Source organism: Chinchilla lanigera, unplaced genomic scaffold (assembly GCF_000276665.1).
Source record: "Chinchilla lanigera isolate Chin_1 unplaced genomic scaffold, ChiLan1.0 scaffold00040, whole genome shotgun sequence".
Classification (NCBI taxonomy): domain Eukaryota; kingdom Metazoa; phylum Chordata; class Mammalia; order Rodentia; family Chinchillidae; genus Chinchilla; species Chinchilla lanigera.
The window spans coordinates 11,034,260-11,054,528 of NW_004955441.1; the positions used below are offsets into that span (position 1 = coordinate 11,034,260).

The following is a 20,269-nucleotide window of genomic DNA, read 5'->3' on the forward strand; positions in this document are numbered from 1 at the left end:
ATTTTACACACACACACACACACACACACACACACACATATTTTATAGATAACTATGTTCCAGGACACTGGCAGAAAGGAGAAAATACATTCAGTAGACCTGATATCTTTTTTTTTTTTTTTGGTTTTTCTCCGGTACCAGGAATCGAACTCACGACCTTGTACTTGCCAGGCAGGCGCTGTGCCGCTGAGCTAAATCCCCAGCCCCTAGACCTGATATCTGATTAAGTCATAAATAATGGAATTCCTCTTTGTTTATCAGTGATTTTCTACTTTTTGCCATTGTAATGTACCAAACCCATTCACCATAGGTTTCTAGTGCAATTTTCATAATACATCTTTAAAAACTTAATACAAGCACTCCATTTTCTTTCTTTCTTTCTTTTTTTTGATACCAGGAATCGAACTCAGGAACTTGGGCTTGCCAGGCAGGTGCTGTGTCACTGAGCTACATCCCCATCCATTTTCAAAGCATTTACATCATGCTATGTATGTGAATCCTAAGACATACAAAAACTAAAAACCCTGAACTAACAAAATAAAACCAACTAACAATTATATTTAGTTAAATGCTTTCACTTAAAAACAATTTTTAAAAAGGTAATAAGGAGTTTTAAAATCTTTAATTATATATGAACCTTACATTCATTTTAGGTAACTCAAAATTTTATCAGAGTATTTACACAGTATGGACAAGGGAATTAATTTTATATTTAGCTTTAACAGCTACACGGTGAAAGACTCAAAGACAGACTACATAATGCAGCAAAGCAAAATGACTCCAGGAAATTAAAAGTTACACTCTGGGTAACTGAAAAAGAGGAAGAATTTAGCTAATACTTACTTCATACATTTTACATCAGTTTTAATTACATTTCCAGTTAAGTCAGGAAATTAAGTAATTCTATAAACTCTTACATTGATTTCTTCCTACTGAATAAAGGCCCCCACTGAATACATACTATCGCTATTAGAATAAAAAAAAAAGTTAAAAAAATCTGTTGCATGTATTCCTTAATAGTTAAATTTTAAAACAGTCATAACAGAGGTAGAGATATCTTCAGGAAAGTTTGCAAAGACGAAAAAAAACCTAATCATTTTTTTGCTTTAAAATAAGCTACAGTATTAGTCCCCAAAGCTGTGATCATGCTATTTTCAAAGTACAGTCGTGTGCCATGTAACATTTCAGATAACGCTGCTGAGCTCACTGGAGTACATCGCCCAGATACACAGCCTTCTCAGCGCAAGGGTACTCATGTCTGCACAGTGGCGGAATCAGTGACACATTTGTTACAATCTCCATTATTCAGGAACATGTGACTACGTAAGTCTTGCTTTTTAAAAAACTTATGCTAATAGGTTTTACTAAGAAAAATTCAAACATACAGAAAGCCCTATAAGAGGAGTATGATCCCCACTTTCCATATGATCACAACCTACATCTAATAACTATTATTAGTATTTGGCCAGATTTACTTCCTTTTATTAGGTACTGGAGACTGCATCCTGGGCCTTCACACTGAGCTATATCCCCAGCCTGTTTTGTATCTTCTACTTTAAGACAGAACCTCATTAGGGTACCGGTTGCCCAGGCTGGACTCAAACTTGCCATCTTTCTGCCTCAGCCTCCCAGAGCACTGGGATTACAGGCATGAGCCACCACACCTAGCTGCTTCCTTGATCTTTCATGGCTTAAGAACTTTAAAATCTACAGAAATCTGGATGTTTTTCATGCATCAATACTTCACACTGATCTCAAAATTTAAAAGGTACTGTCCTATACATCATAACACCATTATCACTGCTAAAAAAATGAGTAAATCTGTAATAACACTCACCACTCAATTGATATCTACATTTTTCCAACTGTGCTAAGATATTTTAATATTTCTAATTTAAAAATATGTATGTGTGGTATTTCTCTTTCATCCACCCTACAGCACCTCTGGTCTGCTGGGCTAACACCTCGTGTTGCTGTTACGAACGAGGCCCAGTGGAAGGTTTACCTTGATTCTTCTGCTGCTCGCAGGCTTTCAACAGCTCTTTCTCAGTCAGAGGGTCCACGTGAGATGGTGAAATCGGGGAACATGTGCTGCCTTCATACCACAACTTTAAAACAAAATTATCCAGTTAAAGAAAGACTGATAAATACAGTGATCTCTTCCAGTATAAAAGTGGGTTAATCTAGGACCTAAAGATATACTGACAACAAAATGTTACACGCATGCTGAAAACAAATTACCTCCGGAACATCAAAAGGAACTTCTTGATTACCGTCTTTAAGTATTTCTGCTAACAATCTTAATGTCTTCTCACGAGGAATAATATTTTCTTCTTGCATTTTATTCCAGACAGCATCAGCTCTTTGCCAGTCACCATTTTTTCCTACAGAATTTGATTAAACAGAAATTCATGAAGTTAATCAGAATTCCTGAAAACTTAGAACTTTCTCTTATCTCATGTTCAAGGAAGCATTACTCCAAATACTGCCTTCAGGGGGAGAAGTCAAAAAGTGAATGTGGCCCAAAAGCGAGGAAGAGATTCTTCTGTATACTTTTTGGGACCTTCTGAATTAGCATCTTTATAAATTCCTTCCCTGTTAAAAAAGAGTAACAGTAAAAATTCACCCACACTTTAACAGTCTGAAAATCATGTTGATAAAGTTTGTCTTTTAAAAATAAGTAATGAAGAAAATTCCCACTGTCAAGATCAAAATCAGGTAACAATTCACTTATACCCTTTAGTATTTACAAGAAAGAACACACACATATATACTGTCTAGTGTACAGCTGTAAGTCTAAAAGGACTGAAAGAATTCAAATGAATAATTTTTCTCTAAAAGCAACAAATCTACAACTCTTTTCATTTAGTTGAGTAGAGACAACTGTCTGCATCTTATGTTGCCTTGAAGAATCTGTGACAGGGTGAGATAAGATTATATTTTCTTAGATTTCTTATCTGAATAGGAAATGCCATCAGACTAAGTTTTTTGTGCTGGGCGTGGTGGTACACACTTGTAATCCCAGCACCCAGGAGGGAAAAGGCAGGAGGATCGCTCTGAGTCTGAGGCCAGCCTGTGCTACATAGCGAGTTCAAGGCCAGCCTAAACTGACTGCATAGTGAGACCCTGTCTCAAAAAAAAAAAAAAGAAAAAAAGAAAACAAAGTAAGGAAATGAGCTAATTTTTTTTTTACCATGAAGAAACTCAGGTTTTCTATGTGGTGATCCAGTATTCACAGACAGAAAATATTTAAGAAATACGGCTTCAAATGTCTTTTTACAACTTTTGCATATATAAGAAACATTTTGATTTTGCAGTGTCCTGCTCGAAGAAGGGGATATGTTTTAGAACACAAACATTCCAGAAAACATACGTTTGGCCTTCAGCATTTTAGAGAAAAGAAAAAGTAGTAAAACAAATGGGATTTCCTTCCAAAACCACACAAACTAAATTCTGGGTAACAAATGACTCCTAAAAATTAAAAACTTAGAACAAAAAGTGAAACACGTTTTGAGTTCATCAGAATTTAAAAATAAAGAAAAAGGCAGGAAAACAAATAGGAAAATTTCCCTGGGTCATATGTAGATTGTAACTTACACTTTTACATAGAATATACTGAAAGGAGGCTCAAATACTAGTTGAAATTTACCAGAAGTTCAGAATGGTTTCATATATATTTTGATAAAGTCAATCCAATTAATATGAGACCTTGTATTTACAATTCTTAAAAGACTCTTACAAACCAATTATGCTTTTCTTTCACCAAGATATTCTCATGTAGTATAAAACTTCAGGTATTTCAAATATATAGAAGCAGAGTAGTATAAATCTTACTAAGTTAAAAAAAAAAAAAAAAAGCCCAAGACTCTATTCTGTGTACAAAAAAAACTGAAACACTTCTTTCTGGTCACTGCCGAAGGGTACTGTGGATAGTTGGGAAGACAGTCAGGTAATGTCTCCAAAATCAGTAACAGTACTGCTCTGCTCAGGTACCTTTTTTTTTTTGGTCTTTTTGAGACAGGGTCTTGCTATGCAGTTCAGGCTGCCTTGAGCTCACTTTGTAGCCCAGGCTGGTCTCAAACTTGCAATGGTGTGTTGGGATTACAGGCACCTGGCACCACACCCGGGTTGGTACTTTTAAAGAGATTAAATTTTCAGCAAATTAAACTATTTCACACAATGAAGAAAAGATAGGATGATTCACACCTTTAAACTAAAAATTCTGGGGTGATAATTTTTTAAGGCAAAAAAACCTACCTTGGGAAGATAAAGACATTCAAGACATACCTGTTAAAATGGACTAGCAATTTGCAAAAAGGAAGTATTTAAAAATACAGATGGGAATTACTAGAATACAACATGAAATGACTTAGCTGCTTTTTTTAAAAGGGAAAACAGGGGCCAGGGATATAGCTCAGCAGCACAAGTGCCTGCCTGGCAAGCACAAGGTCCTGAGTTTGATTCCCAGTACAAAAAAAAAAAAAAAGAAAAAGAAAAATAATTTCCTAGAAATGTACCTCAATCACGACATACAAAATTTGTGACACTCAAACCAATCAGTTTATCAAGATCTGCAGCTGTGTGCAAAATTTTATAAAAGGCAGAGGAAGGCTATGCTTTTCTTTCAGTCATCTCCTATGACACTGAAATCATTTCCACTGAGACAACGACTATACTTGTTATTCAAGGAATCAACCAGCCACAAACTTGTGCTGACACTCAAGAATGGACACTGCCTCTTTGATCATCCCTTTTAGGATCCCAGTTTTCTCTTTAAAAAACAAGAGGACAGACTGTTCTCAATGACCTTTGAAGCTATAAAACCAAGGACTTTTCATACCAGTAATGACATTTACAATACACGTAACTGTGGGGAATATTTTACGGCTATACATGACCAGGGCATAAGAGTTAGCATTTCATACATGTTCTCTATGGTATGAAACTAAGAATTTTAATTAAGAGACTGATGGTTTTTACATACTACTGATAGGGTGCAGCTACTAACTTTCCCATTTGTCAATCACACATTATGGTATATAGGTACCGTCATTCCCCTCATGCCAGGTCTGGGACAAGAATCATGCATCAGAAGCCTAGACTGGCTTGCTTTTCCTGAAAACAAGGAGCTACCAAAGACGTCTGTTGGATGATACAGGAGCCAAAGGGAAGGGCCAAAGATGGGATAATTTGAACATAAAAAAGAACAACCACTAAACACATCCACACCCCCCCACACACACACTTTCTTTCCCTATACATTTATTTCATATCATTAAGTAAAACAAGATAAATTCATTGAATGAAATGTATTAAAATTGTAGAATACAAAATAATCAAAATAATAGGTGCATTTATAAAAATATATAGACATAAATGTAGAGAAAGGAAATTGGAAGGATGGTAACAGAGAGTGGACAGTAACATTTTCACATTTAGCTAATACAGCAGTATTCTCAGTTCTCTGAAAATGTTTTTGTATCTCAGAGACTGTATTCTCAGTCTCTCTCTTCAGTACTTCTATATTCATTTTACTCATGTCATAACACAGGGAAAAAGATTACACTGTGAAAACAAATGTCAACGGCTGTGCATATTTGAAGTAACAAATAACTCAAGGTAGAATAAATGTGAGGCTATAAAACTTTTAAAAAGTAAATTCAATCAATTTTTAATGCAAAAATACAAATGTAAGACAGGTTCATTTTGAATAGAGCACTTTATGTATACAAAGAACAAGCTAACCCCTACTCTGTGTATGTAGTGCTTGGGACATCAGAAAATAATGTATATTACAGATTCTATGAGCTAATTTTTAGACTGCACCAACTAGCCACAATGAATGAAATTATATGCTGTAGACATGTTCTAATAAAAATAAAAAGCAATTCTCAACTATAGATTAAGTATAACAGAACCACATTTCACACATTTCTAAACATACATGGCATTTCGAATGAACTTTGTTTGTGTAACAATATTTAAGCAGTAATCTCAAGTCAGAGGGCAAAATGGAGAAGAGACTAGAAAAATGGACAGCTTGTTGTTTCCGCAGAAAGGAAAACGAGCAGGGCTATCCCACCCAAGAAGGTGGGAAGTACACAGGCAGCTTAAGAAGGGCGCTTCCCCGGAAGGAGTCTTCCAGCCTCCTAAGTGAGTGTGCAGACCTTGCTGAGCTCCTCGACATTACTGGCTCAGACACAGAGCAAGAAGCAATTAAAGCCCCAAAAAGCAGACAGGGGAATTAAGGAGAAGAAAATGTTTTTGTATCTCAGAGACTGCTTAACCCTAAAGGAAACTTTAGGATGAACGTGAAGTTTTCCCTCTTCTTCGTTTCATTTTTTAAAAACAATGTTAAAAGTTCGTCCAAGTAGGAAAAAGATGCTTGTGTGGCTGGCTACCCTTCAGCCTTTCTTGAACTTCCGCTGTTCCTCCTACAATCTCGTGGGTGTTCCCACACCCTGCTCTCTGCAGAGCACTACCCTTATGTCGGCATTGCCTACTGCAATGGTTAGCACGGTAAGGGCTTCATACATACTTTCCTTCTAAGTGAAAGTTCACAGTCTTCTATGAGGACTACATTAAATGCCTGACTATTTTAATAAAAAATAGAAAAATTTGGTATTGGTTTTAAGTTTGCATAAAATTACACTTTAAGTATGTAAATTCTTCAAATGGAAGAAAAAGTAGGAAGAGTGAACTAGCCTAGCACACAAATCCAGGTTATAATCTACCATTTAATAACTACATGTCTAAAATGTAAGACTTTTAATTCTATATACTCAGTACCAATTTGATCATTCAAGCCGAAGTTTTAAGAATCACACGATGATGTGTGTACTTCAATACAACCAAAAGTTGGAATGAAAATTTTGAGTCAAGTCTTACTTTACATAGATCAGCAAGATGTAAGATAAAGGGTCCAAAAGATAACACAAGTTCAAAAAGACAAATCAATTTACTCACTGCTGGCTATGTTTGGTGATTTAAAGTTTGCCACACAAAAAGGGAATAATAAATCTAGATCAAATATCTATGAAATAAAAAGGAAAATATCATTGACGACTCGAAGTGTTATTCCCCTTTACCCAGATACCCTAAGAGAGACTGTAAACTCCCAAATATGTATACTGGTATGAATATATTGCAGTATTATTTGAAAGGAAAGGTCAAAAGTATTCGAAACCTCAATCATTCTTTACTCTTAATACAAACAGTAAGAATTCAACCACATGGAAACAAGGGTACAAAGATATAGGTAACAAAGATAAAGTGGGGCTGCTCATAATATGGAAAACTGAACGTTTATTCACTCACATGTTTAGCAACAGGAGACTGGCTGAGTAAAAGCAAGTATACTGTACCCACTCAAAATATTAACCCTTCTTACGTGATTATATAGAGCAATGTTTGTGTACATAGCTGGATAAATATGGTCATATTAAAGAAACTGTTTAGCAATGACTGGGTACCTAGACAGGCATCTTTCTGAAAAGATATATGCACATAAATGTACTGATAGCTATCTATTTATAGAAGTAATAAATCTATGTTAGAATAAAAAAAAAAGTCTCTCTTCAAAAAGTCCTATTAAATTCTGTGGCTCTGAAAGTGATTTTCTTTTCTGTTTTAAAGGTCTTAGGGGCTTTTATTTACCATTAAGCAATCAAGGAATACCTCACTGTATAAAATGGAATTACTGTTCTGATGAGCTGAGCAGGGGAGGCAGAAAAGGCCTGACAAAACCAGAACAGAAAGGAGACTGTTTTTTTTCAAGGGTATTTCCTTTATAAAGCTTCAAGCAGAAGTCACATCCCTATCATACCAGCTAAGCCTGGCCTGCTTGGAAACGTTAGACAGAAGTAGAACCAGTTAATAAAGAGGCTGGACTCACTTCCATTTCCTTCAAACGGAAGAAAAACCAGGTACCACTTAGCCCTAAGCAAATTTCTATGTGGTATCTTGGCTACATCATATATTTTTTGGTTCCTTTTTGACAGTTAGGACACTCTCATTTTCAAGTACGAAAAAACATCAAAAACATGCCTTCACCCTTTGCTTACCTAATCTCCAATCTACCCAGGTGGGGGAGGGACATGTGCCACCCGCAGTTCTCTGCTCCAGGTGCCAAGGTGGAGAAGCAATGAGCATGAAGACTTCCTTACCGTTCCATTACTATGGTAGCAATACCCGAAAGTAGAAAATTACAATGCCTAGTGGTAAAATTTAACACTCTGTGACAAAGGTCATGTGACAATCCCTGGAGCACCCTGAAAAACCGATACTCCTTTCCTACCTCTGCCTTCAGCAGACTAAACGAAAACCTGAGGAAGAGCCACATCACTTACTGTACAGCTTTAGCAGACTGTAGTACAGGTAGTCTCTATCACATTCAAACAGCTTTTGCGTCAACTCCACTAATTTTTCCAGAGTTTCAATCTTAAAAATAAACAGATTTATACTACATGAAAGACTTAAAGTTAACAAATAACAATTAAATAATCTTTCAAATAGCTTTACCCAGGATAACTAAAAACAGTTAAAGTGCTGAGTGCAACATGAATGTACTTACTGCCACTGAGCTGTAATGGTTAAAATGACCAATTTTATCCTTTGTATATTTTACCACAATTAACAAAACAATTTTGTTTTTTAAAAATAAAGCAATAAAGGACCCTTAGAGTCAAGAACACAACGTAACTACCTGGTTTTAGGATTCGCCATAAAGGTACATGTTAAAAATTTAAAGATGTCTGGGACAGAAAACAATAGCATACATCTTTTCACTAATAATTAATACTCCCCCACCCAAACATTCAACTCCTTTCCCTGTGGCTTTAGTTGGCCTGACGTGAACAGGCCCGGAGGACAGGGAGAGTGAAAGTTCCACGGGGCTCTATGAGTACCTCCCGCAGTCATTTCAGACCGAGGCAGGTTTAATTGCCAGGCAAGCGGTCACCTGCACAACTCAGGGTAAACCAAGATTAAATCTTCACAGCCCAGGGTAACGTTCTTAGGGTTTCTACTGCAGCACAGACACAAGACGTCAACTATCACTTACTGGCAGAGCAACCAGGATAACACTGCTTCCACAGTGCTCCATCTCCTGACATCCCCAAGTGGTCTTATGACATATATGACATTTGCTTTCTACTAATAGTTTTAAGTGTTTGAGATATCAGAAATTAACACAAACCTGATTATTAGTGATACATTTATCACAAAACCACTGAAGTCTTGTAGGTCGAGCTCTAATGCCTGGAGTCTGAAAAATAAAATAATCCACACAATATACATAGTAAGGCTTATTATTTAAATATTAATTTTTCCTCAAAGACAGGATTTTTCTTCTAATGAATATGCTGTTGAACAAATATAAAAGAAACCTACAATTTAATCCCGCTGTTAGCAAAGAACTTTAATAAGGATTAGAAGAGAACATCAAATGTAACCCACATGTAACCTGTTTCTAGAAGACTGAGGTTATTTCAAGATGCTGCTTTGCAGGTTAGTATTCATTTCATAAATTTGTAATAAATGTTTTAGTTCAAAAAGTGAAGAAATAAATCTACTTGAAAATATGGCAAATTAAGCACACGTGTGCATGCTTGAGCTTGCTCATGCGTGCCTCTCCCTATATACACATGCCCGTGCGCGCGCGCACACACACACATTCTTTCAGAGGTTCCAACAGAATTAGATGAAAATTATTAGTGTTACATGGAATTATTAATTGTCAAAATATAACTAATAGTTTTCCTTTTTAAAAGCAACATGTTTTGGAGAATACACTATGATAAAATTATTCTACCAGAAATGCTGCCTACCATCTAGAACTAGATGTTTAGAAAGTACCAGCTAAATACTTAAGTTTTTCACAATGTTAATTAATTTACTTTAATAATTACAACATATGTTATACCCTCAATGAGAAGTTACCTAAGGGTCAGTCAACTGGCTTATTTCACAAAGTTGAAGACTGGAATAACAGACAAGCCATTTCAACATAATTCCAAGGATTTGTCCCTCCAACAACAAAATTTTCATCATCTCTAAGAGTTTCACCACTAAATGCCACATTTTAATCACAGCATTATGATAAGACCACTGCATACTCAAGCACTGGCTGCTCTTGTACACAGTAATTACTTTTCCTGCTTTCTCCACTCAGCTCTGTTGATGAAAATAGGTAACCCGAGTCTGATCTCTTACATTATAAGTCCCATTATCATCATCATCATCACTATCATCATTATCACTGAGGCAAGATCTCACAACACTAGCCAGATGAAAGTGTGAGGTCCTGACTTCGATTGCCAGTACAAAACAAAACGAAACTACTGGCCAGGCTAGCCTTGAACTCCTGGGTTCAGGAAATCCTCCCACCTTAGCCTCCCAAATGCGGAGGCTAACGAGGTGCACGCCACCATGTCTGGTATCTTCATTATTTTTAACTTTAAAAAATAACATTGTATAACGTAAAACTAGAACTGAAGCAGAAACGAACATCATGCAGCTGTGACAGAAAAACTGGTACAGTATAAACTGTATTAATGTTCTCATTTTAACCATGCAAGTATCCACACTTTGGGACACAATAAACAAACATTGACTAACCATTGAAATATATTCGCAAGTACCATTAATAGCTACACTCAGGCATTGTTTCTACTGAAGTATTTCCTCACATCTGTTTTATTTCACATGGATTACAAAGAAAATGAGACCAACATCAATACATACAAAATGTCCATGAAAACTAGTAAATAATCCTTTTTAAACATGGCAAAATTTAAGAGCTACATTCACTTACTACTTTCAATATTACTGCTAATCCAAATGCCAAAGATCTAAACAGCATAACTTTCAGGGCAAACTCTCTTGTTTGTGTCTGATTAATCTGCCTGTCACTGGCAGAGCAGCTGACTTAAGACAGCATATCTTCCCATGTTTCATTTTGAAATTGAGAACTGTTTTCACATATAAATCTCAATCATCAAAAGAACATCTAGGTCAGATTAACTAAATCTCCTAGGCTGCTGTAATAGTCAACATTACTGGCTTATCTCTTAACATCTTACTGAATTTTAAACATTGCAATTTGAAAGCAGAAACAGAAAATGTAATAAACAGGGAGGACAGAATTCTAATTGAGATGGTAAATATATCAAAAAAACAGTTAATTAAAACAATCAGCTCACCTCTAGTTCTTTGTTTTTGGCTACATAAAATTTATTTAATGGACAGTCAGGATAAATAAGTATCATGATAGGAAAATTAGTATGTTTGTTTCTATCTGAGCTGTGCTTCCTTCACACCACAACTTTCTGCAGTAACTTTTCAGCACCAGCTTCTCACTTGTACTGAGAAAAGAGTAAACCAAAATAAAAAATCATCACCACTTCTCTAATTTTATTATATTATCCTGATACTGTAAATCTGCTGGCTTCATAATTAGCTTCTATGTATATAAGTAAAAGCAAGATGTTGAATTATTACCTTTAAAGTAAGAAAGAAATATTTCTCCACTGTATTTCAAACCCTATCTCAAGGAAAATCACTTTAAATTTGATTCAAATAAAAACTTTCACCTGGTTTGATTTTTGTTAGTATTGATGTAATGGAAATGGAAAACAAAATAGAATCAAGAAACTCCCAGCCTAACAGGCCTTCTTGTTAGTATAGCCGAGGGAAAATCATGTACACAGGATTTCCAGGAGTGGGCAAATGCTCGTGAACCCAACTCAACTGTTTATCCCCATAGCTAGGACAGAGCAGGGGAGGGGAAATGGTATCATGGCACACACATATATCTTTCCCTCTAAACTCCTTAGAGGCAGACTTCAAGATCACAACTAACGAGGAAAATATGGCTAAGCAAGTCAGCAACCACCACAAACTAAATATGATCCACTTCACTGGGTACTGAAGAAAACATTAAACTAACACATGGGCAAAAGGGTATGAACTTACATGAGCACGGACAGTGTGAAATTTTGGAAGGTAAGAGGACCAAGTGCTAGCTCTAGAATCTACTCTGTATACGAGAATATCGAGGATCCATCCTATCTCTACTAAGAAAGGCAAACTGGAATTAAAAAGCCTGAATTTGGTCTAGTAAAGAACAAAGCTTGGGAGATCACTAGAATCCACACTTCTGGTCTTAAACCAAAGGCAGTTGCCCCCACACTAAGAAGACAGCAAATGTACTGTGGCTGCAGGGAAAGGAAAAACACAGATAAGAAGAGAGGAAAAATAAAACAGGAGAAAGGAAAAAATTAAGAAAATTCAACTTCAGAGAAAAGTTCTTTTTGTTTGTTTTTATTTTTGAGACAGGTCTCACTACGTAGTGCAGGCTGGCCTTGAACTCACTATGTAGCCCAGGCTGGCCTCGAACTTGTAGCAATCCTCCCACCTCAGCCTCCTAAATGCTGGGATCATAGGCGTGCGCCACCACACCTGGCTGCAGAAGATGCCCAACAGTTTAGATACTGACGCGGGTCAGGAGGTCGTGGTGGTAGGGACAGTACAACAAAATCAACAGAAAATGGGAAGCAGGACCGATTCAAACTCCACAGGTGCTAGTAACTACTAAACTTCATAACCCACATTCTGAACCTAGACGCCTTTGACTTAAATCACCTAAGTTGTTTTGTGAAGCTCATATCATGATGCACACGAAAACCATGAGAAGTGTAAGAGAATTACCCTTATTAGTTATACGGCTTAGCTGGTAATCTAGGTTTATGCTCCCAGGAAAGAGAAATGCTAACTGATAAACGCAAGTTAAATGTAAAGAATCTTGCTCATTTTTGTGACTGCAAAGGAGAACCATGCAGTGTCTGCCACAGGGGAGGCACATGTACGTGTGTATGTATCTGTTTCAAGGGCTGAGGACAAAGTTAAAAGATGTTTCTTTACAGAAACCTTTGATAGCGTTGTTTCACTTTTCATACTACTTCACTTTTATACATGTATATATTTATTTATTTATTTATTTTTGGTTTTTTATTTTCCGGTACCAGGAATCAAACTCACAACCATGCGCTTGCCAGGCAGGCACTGTGCCACTGAGCTACATCCCCAGCCCCTATACATGTATATATCATCTTTCCCTAAATTTAATGTGCAGTCCTAAAACACACAAATTATCCAAAAAAGAGTATTTACTTATTCATCTGGCACTGCTGGGGACAGACTGAATCCAAGAAGTAGTGAGCTACTTTTTCAGGAAAAAAAAGTATTTGTTTATTTTTGATTTATTTTGAGACAGGGTCTCCTTAAATTGTCCAGGCTAGCCTCACATTTGAGATCCTCCTGCTGGGATTACAGGTGAGCACAATGATAACTGCCTACATTACCAACATGTTGTTCCTAGAAAGTGACTAAAGTACATTAAAATATTATTAACTAAAGGAGTGAAGTCATTTGAGTTTTTGTACAGAGAAATATCACCTTACTTTACAATAATTTCTAATGGACTGAAACTTAGAAGCCCGGGTGTTAGTTCAATCTTTGCTACCATGAACCACAAAGGAATTCTCATCTATAAAAACACTAACACTTCTATCTATCAGGGGCCTTAAAAATGGTAATAGTTGTTAACTCACTCCTGAGAAATGATCCTAATAATGTGAAAATCAAATATGCCTATAGGTAAAATGGGAATTATGATTAGGCTAAAAACAGTTAAAAATTTCTCAAAGGAAGAAGGGATGAATGTTATTTCATTCATAAACGAATGATGTGGCATTAAAAATAACATTTAGAGTGGCTCTTAATTACATGCATAAAAATGAAGAAGTAGCATTAAAGGGCGAAGAAAGTACTAAGTAAGATACACGGCTCATTTTACTTCAATTATATATAAATGAGGAACCCATTAAATAGATACAAAAATCACAAAGACATCTAGATGAATAATAGTATTAACAATGAATTTTAATATTTTATATAGTGTAAATAGTAAGATTTACAAATTTTACTTCACTTTCTATAGACAGGTGAAAAACCAGACTGGTCATTATTGGCAAAACACAGAATCTATTTCAAAACATATCTATCTGACATAATCAGTGTAAGTTTATAAAAATAGTTTGTGAACATCTCCTCAATGGTACAATGCACTCCACGCCCTAAGAATGGAAGGAGCTAGAGATAATTAGTCTATAGAAGATGAGTACGAAGGTTGACATATAGAAGGAAAGGAATCAAACGTTTACTAAACATTTCATGTATCAGACACTCTAGACGTCCTCTTATTAGTGTTGTCTAATAAAAGTCCTCTGAGGCAGAACAAGGATAAAGGACAGGAGTACGTTCCTGCCCCGGGGCCCTTGCAAAGGCAGTTTCTTCTTACAGTGTGTTTGTCTCCACTCTATGCACCTGGCTCACAATTCATCTTTTAGTTCTCACGAACATCACTACCTCTGCAAGACCTAGTCTGAAACAGGTCTTTTCCACATTTTCTCTTAAAGTAATAACTGTTTTCTTTCTTTCTTTTTTAAGGTGCTAAGGATTAACCCAAGAGGTTACACTTTAGGCAAGCACTCTACCAACTGAGCTAAACCCCAGCCTACAAATATCTCATTGTATAGATTTATTTAAAGTCTCTAAGACACAATCAGTAACGTTGGTAAAGGAGGGTGAGATAAAAAAGCAAAGAAGAAAGGGGAGCATGAAAGAAGAGCAAAGAAATGAAAGAAGGGAGAAACTGGTCAGCCTGTGAAGCTACTCAAATGCTATCAGGCACCTTCACTCAAGTTTCAGATGAAATCTGCCAATGCCTCAGCTAAGCCTTCATGAAAAAATGTTGTATTAGATTTAAATCAGGGAGCCGGACATGGTAGGGCACACTTGTAATCCCAGAACTCGGGAGGCTCACTGCAAGTTCAAGACCAGCCTGGGCCACAAAGTGAGCTCAAGGTCCCCCTGAACCTCATAGTGAGACCCTGTCTAAAAAAGACAAGAAAGATCTAAATCATGGTTTAGTTTAATTTACACCTGTGTCAATTTACTCTTTTTGGGGGGTCTTTTTTCGAGACAGGTCTCGCTACACAGTGCAGGCTGGCCTTGAACTCTCATCGATCCTCCTGTCTCAGCCTCCCCAAGTGTTGGGATTACAGGTGTGCGCCACCACACCCGGCTAATTTACTTGATCTGTGGTGAAAAAAGTCACTCCTTCCAATTATTACACACCACTTGAGACAACTGAGGAAAGTATCTTTTAAGTTTCTATGACCATTATTCTAATTCATATCCTTATAGTTTCACTGCCATAGATTCCCTTTATCCAATATCCTTTTGTTAGTATAAATTTGTTTTTAACATTTCTCAGCATCTGTTGTCTTCTGAATTAACTCCAATTTCCTTCCTAAGGCCAAGGTTCTCTAAAATCTGAAAACAAAAACAAAAATCTGAAAACAGTCTACCCTTCAAAACTATTTCTCATGAATCTTATTCCCAGAATGAATGAACTATGTATCTCCTTAGCTAAGTTGCCCATGCTAGGTTTGAACTCGCAATCCTCCTGCTTCAGCCTCTCAAAGTCCTGTGATTACAAGTATAGCCCTTTTTTCTCTACTTCTTTTATCTACCTCTAAAACACTACCCTACCCCATCAGAACTGTGTATCACACCCAATCCTCCATATAATATAGCCTTCCCTGATTCCCTATGCTGAGAATAATTTCCATCCTCTTCAATTCTCAGACCTATTTGTATCTTTCTTAGCTCAGATTATACTTTTCAGCATTAGCAGTCATCTCTACATATCTTCCAGTAGTTTCACACTGATATGACAGTTGATATGATTTAGCCTGACTTACTTTGTTCTCATTCCTTCCTTTGGAAGGAAATGATACTCTTCCCAAGCATAAGAGTATACACGCTCATTAAAGAAAACTAAGCAACTATAGAAGGTATTTTTAAAAATCAGCTATAATTCAATTTTCCTGTCATAATCTGTTTAGAAATAAAATACAAGTCTTTTATGTTTAGTGCTATATATATATACCAACTCATCTAAAAAACAAAACAGCCATATTTATACAATGAATTTTGCACGCTTTTCTCTTCACTTGATGTGTGCGTTTTTATGAGCGGTTTATCCATCTCCCATAGCGCTTCAAGCACAAAGCAGCTTTGGATTCAACTGTAGTGACTCCTCCAACAGGCAACACCCTACTGCTTTCTTGGAGAATGATACAAATGTTGCTCAGCACTTACAGGATTCTTTCATATACTCCTACAGTCCAAGTTCATTAATTTGTATTGCTTTTTATATTTTCTACAATCTCTAGAAAACTTAAGGTCTTGAATTTTAATGACAAAGAAAATCAAGTTCCCTATAATTCACCCCTTTTTAACCACAGAATAGCCCTATAAATGTCCTCTAGTACATTCTCATATATTAGATACCTTGCAGTCCTATCATTGGGTACTGCCCAGCTATTTTTTATCCATTAACAATTTTGTACACATCCACTCTAAAAATTCTGTTATAGCAGTTATTCCTAAATGATGCATATGGGCATCTTCTCTTGCCTATTTGTGTGACAAGCATGTACCTTATGCTAAACATCATACAAAAATTATGTGGATTAAAGACGACAACACAGCAGAGCACAGTGGCGCACACCTGTAATCCCAGCACTCAGGAGGCTGAGGCAGGAATATCACCGTGAGTTTAAGGCCAGCCTGGGCTATACGAGCATGTTCAAGGTCAGCCTATACTACACAGCAAGACCCTGTCTCAAAAAAAAGAGAACGACAACACAATCCCCACCTTTAAAAGGTAATGAGAACTCGTACCACTGATCACTGAACCACAACTCAGGAAACATGCAAGCTGCTTTACATACAGTACACGATAGAATCTTTCTTAGAAACAAGTATTATATTCACTTTTATAGATGAGGAAGCTGGGGAAGGGTTAGTAACCTATCCATTATCACATACGCAAGGCGACGGCATCGCTTCTCAGCCTTTTGGCTAAGATCAAATGAAGCGAGCAGATGGCAAAAAGAGAACTTGTTCTTATGCCTTTGGCTTTTTCTATTACACCTTGCTTATTAGCAGAGAGAGGAATACATTTTCCTCCTACAGAAGCTCTTACTGCTAACATGTGAAAGCCCAGCATTCCTTTCTACTCTCATCAGTGACCTGCCAATACTGCTACAAGCACACAGCAGCAAACTCAACAGGCAGACAGTTCCTCTCATTTTCAGACTCACTCCATACTCTCAATGGAAGAATTTATACTATTTTTTAGAAAATGCAGATTGGACCATTTGAGCTACAGAAGCACCTAAGACAATGACAGGGGCTAGACTGAGTTAAAAGACACAGAGAAAGAGAAGAAAAGCTGTGAATTAATCTGATAGTCTTCCTTTCCCATACTAGCCTTTTTTCTTCTTTGAAAAACATCAGGAGAAACACTAATACTTTTCTAGGTTATGTGCCTGTGCTTTTGGTTTTACAATAAGGTGGCTTCTATATACAAATAAGGAGTCCACACGCCACTCTTGTGTCTTACCTACCATGGACATTTTTGGAAAAGGACACAGTTAAAAGCATAATCTAAGAGAAATGTAATTGCTTATATATTTATAAATGTTTTAATAACGTAAACCAATTTCTCATAAAGTAATGTGTACATCTGCTGTGGAATGTTTTATTTTCTTAGTAGACAAAGAAGTATTTAATAGTAAAATTAATCACAATTTGGACAGACTTTATAGTTGCCCTTTGCCTTATCAATTCCAGTAAGGAAAATTTCAGCAAAGCCTAGATAAAATATACTAATCCTAAATAGGCCAGGTTTGTCACCTACCATTTCCCATAAGCTGCTTACCATAGTGAAAAAAATAAATAAAAAAGAAAATTTAAATTACATGCCAAACAGTTGCAGACAGCACTTGTTTGGCTGATTAACTTATAGACAAGCATTACAAATAAATCTGAGCATGGTCTGCAGCAAATTAAATTCTACTGCTTTTAAGAACAAAGAATTCTTTGGCAAAGAGGATTAGCAACTTTACACCCAGGAATGCCAGTTTAATTTAATTGTTCCACAATCCAAGATTTAATATGCAAATATCATTTTGATATATAATAGTGAATTTAACAAAGTGAGGAAACAAATTCAATATACAACCAGACTGCCTTTTCTGAACTGTAATTATATACAATAAAGAAGCTGGCCGGGTCCTCCTCACCCCCCCCCCCCCCCCCCCCCCCCCCGTTACTGGGATTGAATTCTATTAACATGAATCAGAACAAGTGTTAATTAAAGGTTAAAAATTTTAAATGTATTCTAATTAAGAGTCTAAATAGCTGTACAATTAGAATGCTGTACTTAAAAAATCACACCTCAATGATCTTCTTGGCCTCTTTGTAATTTCCTGTTTGTAGGAAGGCAAAGAAGATATCATAGAGCATCGTCATTTCACCTTGTTCTTGGCTTACAAAATCCATTGCTAGGCAAGAGAGGAAAGAAAAAAAATATATATATATATATAAATATATTAGAAGAAAAAAATAGAAACACAATATGATATGAAGTTCTGAATAAGTAAAAAAAGAAAACTTTACCTTAAAGTCAAATATTAAGAATAACTTAAAAGATTACAGCTTTATCAAATGACTTTTGTCTTATTATCTAGTAATATACATATATGACATTAACTACCCAAGATTAGCTTCAAAGAGAACCAGTGAAGATGTTAAAATCTTCACAAAAGCAGAGCACTAAGGAGAGCACAAAAATAATAGGAGAGTAATTTTTCCCAAGGAACAGTTATTAAATGTCAAGGTCATGTACAGTACTCAAAATCTACCTGATATCTTTCTATTCAATTCATAAGTGTAACAGAGTTTCTCTAGATATGCACACATTCTGTTAAACTTTCTCTTTACAACAATATAATCAAATTAAATAAGCAATAAGGAAAAAATCTACATTAAAATACTTGAAGGTAACGAACCTTTCTGGATTAGAGCAGTCTCGCCTTTCTCTATCAGTTTACATAAGATATCATGCAACCTTGGTAATATTTTATACTTTTTATAGCAATCAATGGTGGTTTCAAGGGCAGCAGACAGGTCACCCCTATGAAAAATAAAATAATTAACAATTATAAAATATATCTAAATTCAGTTTAGGCTTTCAGCAGCAGTTTAGAGACATGTACAATGTCAAACTAAAATGTAAACACTAGTGTTTTACTTAAAGTAGGAAACCATAAGCCAAAATGAAAAAAAGAAAAACAACTTTATATATGCTCAAAATATATACAACCAAGCAGTTCACTGTTTTCCTGGATTCACCTTTGATTATTTTGCTTGATAAGTGGTATTTAGGGTTAAAAAGAAAAGTCACAGCAGATAAAGGCATTCTCTGATTTTTATTATAGTCTAACTTTATGTAATCAATTGCTTTAAGTATGTATTATTTCAAAAACAAGTCCTACCATGAAATATTTTTTCTAATTACTGATGTATTTTCACAGCCCTCAAGAACTTCAGATTTGGGAAACTTTACTGTATGTCAATAAACAGCTATCAAGGAATTTTTAAGGACTTACCACATTTGCATCATATTTTTCAAACTTCCCCCTTTCTAGGTAAAAACTGCAGGGTTCATGGACACGGGAACTGACTACTACTAAAACTAAGATATTCTTGTAGGTCAGAGAATTTCATTCAAAACATTTTCAACACACGGTAAGGTTTTTAAAAATTATTTTCAGTTGTAAAGTCAAAGCCTTTTTTATCTGGTAATAAAATAAAAAGTCATTTTCATTATGCTGAAGTTTCTTTAGCAAGAGCATGGAAACATTTTTCTGGGTCCTCAAAAAGTACGTTTTGTTTTTTTTCCCCCCTTTAAAAGGAACATAATGACATAGGAACTATATAAGGCCTTGCAACAATTATAGAGATTAGGTGATCCCATTTTTCTGCCTCCACCTTTCATTTTTAAAGAGGTAAGGAAATTGCGGTATGTGAAGACTGACTGACCAGCCTACATCTACCAAGTAAACGGGCAGGCACTGGCAGCAGAGCCCAGACCCCCACTCTTCATGCAGGGCATCCGTTACACACTATGCTCTATGAAGAGCACGTGTCTACACGGCCCCATAAGATGGTACAATCTGGTATAAGAAATTAATGAAATGTACTTAAGAAGAGACATGCTTAGAGACACAGACAAAAGTAAAACCCGTGACAATTAGCGGCAAGCCATCTTGGTAGAGAATAGAAATTTCTC

General features: G+C 36.1%; 1 protein-coding gene across 1 annotated transcript in view; it reads right to left on the minus strand.

Moving 5' to 3' along the window:
• Lrpprc (leucine-rich pentatricopeptide repeat containing) overlaps nucleotides 1-20,269 on the minus strand; it is a 104,056-nt gene that overhangs the window by 21,350 nt on the left and 62,437 nt on the right. The window contains exons 24-29 of the mRNA XM_013517542.1: nucleotides 18,987-19,111; nucleotides 18,373-18,479; nucleotides 9,197-9,265; nucleotides 8,349-8,439; nucleotides 2,242-2,384; nucleotides 2,006-2,108 (exon numbers count right to left, since the gene is read on the minus strand). Coding sequence (XP_013372996.1) covers nucleotides 2,006-2,108; nucleotides 2,242-2,384; nucleotides 8,349-8,439; nucleotides 9,197-9,265; nucleotides 18,373-18,479; nucleotides 18,987-19,111 — 638 coding nt within the window. The remainder of the gene's footprint in view (nucleotides 1-2,005; nucleotides 2,109-2,241; nucleotides 2,385-8,348; nucleotides 8,440-9,196; nucleotides 9,266-18,372; nucleotides 18,480-18,986; nucleotides 19,112-20,269) is intronic.